The sequence below is a fragment of the Crocuta crocuta genome, unplaced genomic scaffold, assembly GCF_008692635.1.
Source record: "Crocuta crocuta isolate KB4526 unplaced genomic scaffold, BGI_CrCroc_1.0 scaffold312, whole genome shotgun sequence".
In the NCBI taxonomy this organism is placed as follows: Eukaryota; Metazoa; Chordata; class Mammalia; order Carnivora; family Hyaenidae; genus Crocuta; species Crocuta crocuta.
Window position 1 is genome coordinate 904,168 of NW_027527378.1, and position 5,369 is coordinate 909,536.

At 42.8% G+C, this 5,369-nt stretch overlaps 1 protein-coding gene across 1 annotated transcript in view; it reads left to right on the forward strand.

The window, feature by feature from the left end:
• The window catches only part of PDHA1 (pyruvate dehydrogenase E1 subunit alpha 1), a 13,606-nt gene that overhangs the window by 4,978 nt on the left and 3,259 nt on the right, over positions 1-5,369 (forward strand). The window contains exons 7-9 of the mRNA XM_077769406.1: positions 2,830-2,922; positions 3,702-3,857; positions 3,994-4,065. Coding sequence (XP_077625532.1) covers positions 2,830-2,922; positions 3,702-3,857; positions 3,994-4,065 — 321 coding nt within the window. The remainder of the gene's footprint in view (positions 1-2,829; positions 2,923-3,701; positions 3,858-3,993; positions 4,066-5,369) is intronic.

Genomic DNA, 5,369 nt, shown 5'->3' on the forward strand with positions numbered 1-5,369 from the left:
ACTTTGGAGGCTTGGTGTAATTTTTTAAAAAAATGTTTTTATGTTTTATTTTGAGAGACAATGCGAGCAGGGGAGAGGCAGAAAGAGAGGGAGACCCAAAATCTGAAGTAGGCTCCAGGCTTCTACCTGTCAGCACAGTCTCAAACCCATGAGCAGTGAGTTCATGACCTGAGCTGAAATTGGACGCTTAACCGACTGAGCTACCCAGGCGCCCCAGGGGGTCTTAGTGTATTTTATTTTATTTAATTTTTTAATTTTTTAATTTATTTTTTTAATAGTTTATTCTCAAGTTGGTTTACATATAACACCCAGTGCTCATCCCNACTGTGTTAAACAACAGTGGTGAGAATGGACAACCCTGTCGTGTTCCTGATCTCAGGAGGAACATTCTCAGTTTTTCCCCATTGAGGATGATGTTAGCTGAGGGCTTCTCATGGATGGCTTTTATGATTAGGTAAGTTGCTTCTATCCTGACTTTCTGGAGGGTCTTTATTAAGAAGGGATGCTGTATTTTGTCAAATGCTTTTTCTGAATCTATCGACAGGATCATATGGTTTTTATCTTTTCTTTTGTTNTTTTGCTCTTACGCTTTTTCTAATTTCTTGAAATAGGCCTGGAGTGCAGTGTACTTTCCTCTTAGGGCTGCCTTTGCCACATCCCATGGAGTTTGGATTGTTGTATTTTCATTTTCATTTCTTCCCATATATTTTTAAATTTCTTTTCTCATGGCCTGATTGGCCCGTTCGTTCTTTAGTAGGGTGTTCTTTAACCTCCATGTTTTTGGAGGTTTTCCAGACTTTTTTCTGTGGTTGATTTCAAGTTTCATAGCATTGTGATCTGAAAATGTGCATGATATGATCTCAGTTCTTTTATATTTATTGAGGGCTGCTTTATGTCCCAGTTTGTGATCTATCTTGGAGAATGTGCCATGCGCCCTTGAGAAGAAATGGAGTTCCATGGCCTCAGGATGTAGAGTTCTAAATACATCTGTCAAATCCATCTGGTCCCATGTGTCAAGTCCATTGTTTCTTTAGTGATTTTCTGTCTAGTTGATCTGTTCATTGCTGTAAGTGGAGTATTAAAGTCCCCTGCTATTAGCACATTCTTGTCCATAAGATTGTTTCTGTTTGTGATTGTTTTATGTATTTGGGTGCTTTCATATTTGGTGCGTAGACATTTATAATTGTTAGTTCTTCCTGATGGATAGACCCTGTAATTATGATATAATGCCCTTCTTCATCCCTTGTTATGGTCTTTAATTTAAAGTCCAGTTTGTCTGATATAAGTATAGCTACTCCAGCTTTCTTTTGACTTCCAGGAGCATGATAGATATTTCTCCATCCCCTTACTTTCAGTCAGAAGGTGTCCTCCAGTCTAAAATGAGTTTCTTGTGGGCAGCAAATAGATGGATTTTGCTTTTTTTATCCATTCTGCTACCCTATGTCTTTTGATTGGAGCATTCAGCCCATTTACATTGTGTTATTATTGAAATATATGGGTTTAGAGCCATTGTGTCCTTTGTGGGATTCATGCTTGTGGTGGTGTCTCTGGTATCTTGAGGTCCTTGCAACATTTCCCTCATAGAGTCCCCCTCGGGATTTCTTGCAGGGCTGGTTTAGTGGTGACAAATTCTTTCAATTTTTGTTTATTTGGAAAGACTTTTATCTCCAGATAAAAAACTTTTATCCTCAAGATAAAAACTTTTATCCTCCAGAGCCTTGGGGCAGGGCTGCAGAACCGCCGGCAGGGTGCACCGAGCTGTGGGCTTAGTGTATTTTAAAAAACCTGTTGCTTCATAGCGTATCATTTGATAAGTTAATAGACATGGTTGGACAGTGACTTAAAATTCTTCCTTTTCAGTATTTGTCAGGTTTTGTAATGAAGCAAGAGCCTGTAGTAACAGAGCTATACCTTCACCTTTTACATTTAAGTGCATTAAGTGCTTTGTCACATCCACTTTGCCCTACCTTTCCCTGCTGTAGAATGCTGATGCTAGTGTCTGATGAGGAAAGGCAGGTGATCAGATCTTAGGGGCCTAGAAATAAATCCAGCTTCTTTGGTTATGTAGTCCTCTTCGTTCTCATCAGTTAGTGAATAGTGAAGAAGTTAACAGTGTATAACTGTAACTAGATTGGTGTACTTTCTAATGAAATTCTATTATATGTTAAAAAAACACCTAGGTTTCGTGTTTTGACTCTTTAGTAGTGGAATCTTTGCAGAAATGTTATTTTTTCATGGTTGAAATAGAATAAGAATTATTCATGCTGTTTTGCCAGTTTGTAATAATGGGGGTTGAGGAATTAGACATAGCAGTGGAATAGGGAGTTTGCAGTGATCGTCTAAGTCCTATCTTAAATTCTGGCCAGGACTTAAAATTCAGGGCATTAATTTCTCTCCTCATGGATTTCTTTGTTTTTTGTTTCTTTAATATAATTTAGTGTCAAGTTGACTAACATACAGTGTATACAGTGTGCTCTTGGTTTTGGGGGTAGATTCCTCTGATTCACTGCTTACACACAGTACCCAGTGCTCATCCCAACAAGTGCCGTTCTCAGTGCCCATCACCCATTTCCCCCTCTCCTCACCTCCCCTGCCCTCAGTTTGTTTTCTGTATTTAAGAGTCTTATGGTTTCCTTCCCTCCCGCTCTCTNGATGAGTGAAAACATACGATATTTGTCCTTCTGATTGACCTATTTCACTCGGCAGAATACCCTCCAGTTCCATCCACGTTGCTGCAAATGACAAGATTTCATTCTTTCTCATTGCTAAGTAGTACTCCATTGTATATATAATCCTCATTGATTCCTATTTGGTTGTCATTAATATTAGGTGCCCCTGGGAGCAGGGATTGCTCTGGCCTGTAAGTATAATGGAAAGGATGAGGTCTGTTTGACTTTATATGGCGATGGTGCTGCTAATCAAGTGAGTATATGTCTCTTAACTTTTTAATAACCATTGCAGTTTCATTTCTACAGTGTTGCGGATTCATAGTTCATTTGTAGAGAAAGAATATATTGCTTGTTAGTGGCAGTAGCCATTTGTGGAAAGCTAAAATTTGGCTTTATGGCCCGATTAGAGATTTACTTGATGGCACGTTTACCCTGCACTTTGTACGGGCACCCCTGTGCGGGAGCCCTCGTTTGCCTCTATCTCAGTGCTTCACAAACGCTCAGTGGGTGAAGGACCTTTTCACGTTTTAGCCCATTGAAAGCCAGTTCCTCGGTCAGTACTGTAATGCACAGACTCATTCTCTTGGATGCCCTGGCATCGTCAGACTCCTCTCATGGTCTTTGAGCCACGACTCTTTCTGTACGTCTCCTGTGATGGTCTGAGTCTTCCCCGGTCTGTGCACGATGCTCTGAGGTGCTGGTTCATGCTGGCTATCTGGTGGGTCTGGCATTTACAGTAAAGTAGAAAACCAGGTAGCCACAAGTCCAGTGTGTTTTGTACTACTGCCTGGACCCCACCTAAACAAGTGGTAGTATTTGGTTTGTCGCTTCCTTTGGTTGCAAAAAGAGATGTTTTTTGCTGGGTGTCCCCAACACACTCTCCTTTGTCTGAAAAGCTTGTTGGTGGCAGGTGAGGCATGTCATGTTTCATGAAAGCTTTCTCTGTCAGAGCAGCAGCTGCTGGGGACAATAAAGAGGTCTAGAGAAAAATGGCAAAATGAAACCATTTGAAATTCTTACACCTACTTCCAGGGTCAGATATTCGAAGCTTACAATATGGCAGCTTTGTGGAAATTGCCTTGTATTTTCATCTGTGAAAATAACCGCTATGGAATGGGAACATCCGTTGAGAGAGCAGCGGCCAGCACTGATTACTACAAGAGAGGTGACTTCATTCCTGGGCTGCGGGTAAGGACACCTGGTGTACCCCATTGATGTCTTTGTGTGTGACCTTTACAATCTGAGACAAATTGAAGAGTTGTTTTTAGTGCATGAATAGGTTTTAGGTTGATTTATGTTCTGCTCCTTTCCTGTGTGTTAACAGGTAGATGGAATGGATATCCTGTGTGTCCGGGAGGCGACAAAGTTTGCAGCCGCCTACTGTAGATCTGGAAAGGTAAGGCTTTCTCCTAGGCCTGTGGCCTAGAGATTTCTATTGATGTTTATCTTAAAGTTAAAACAATGCCTCCCATGCGTCTGTGGTAGCTCTTCAAGGGTAGCTGGTAATTGAGGTTGTGTATAAAGTAGAAGCAGAGTCAAGTCAATCAGGTCCCTTTGTGAATAGTATGGTCTTGGTAACTCACCTCTTGGGAAATATCCCACATTGCCTCCATTTGGGACAAATCTTTTGAGTGCTTCCTCCACATTTTGACCTGCGGTTTGGTTAATTACGTGCCTCCAACCTCTGCCCCTTCCCCATTAATCATAAGCCCCTTGAATGAACACATTGGGGACCCTCACAATGCTAGCACAAAACTTCGTTTGGATAATAGGTGTTCAGTGTAAACTTGTCTTCTGTAAATTAAATATTCTGGTTCAGGTGTCTAATCCTAGTTTTCCTGTTTGAGAATCTCGACCTTTCAGGGAGAGCAGTAGAGGAAGAGGGCAACAGTGAGGTTGGCTGAGTGAGGTGCTGTTAGAGCTAGTGGAAAGGATGATGTTCTCCCTGAATCGGTGTTGCACAGCCTGGAAAGCATGTCCTTAGGGTTTGTGACCTCCCATGTGTGGTAAGATTTGGACAGCAGCGATGCCGGTGGGGCAGGGGTTGCGGCCGAGGGGGAAATGGAGAGTATGACTGAGGTGGCCGTGAACTCAGCAGTCTATATCCGGCTCCCAAGACTAGAAGAGGTCTAGGCTTGGGCAGTGGCTAGCATTCCTCTCTTCCCCAGGTCCTGAAAGAATAGGTGGGGTACAAATATATGTGGAAACATGATCACTGGTTTGTGGTATGTGCTGACTTGCCCAGCTGATCTTGGAATTAGGGGAGTCTAGAACCCTCTTTAGGCCAACCCACTGTGCTTCTCAGTACCTCCTAGATGACATACAACAGAAAGAATAGGTGACGGTTACTGAGGAATTGATGTAGGTGAGGTGACACACTAAACACTTCTTATGTGTGCATCAGCACAACTCTTGAGTTAGGGCCCTCATTTGTAAGACGACAACCGAAGGCAGCTATACACGACAGCCCAGGTTGGATTCCAGGCACTTAAACCACTGCACCCAAACTGCCCAGGGATCCTAGATCCCCCCTCTTCCCTCGGTGTTCAACCTTGGCTTCTGGAAGAGGGCTGGTGTAGCAGGATCCTAGGGGTGGTCAGGCTGGCCAGGAGAGTCACAGGGTTCAACAGCAGATGTTGTCCGTGACTGCCGACTTTGTTACACATTCACCAGATCTGTGTGCAGCAGGATCGGTCGGCA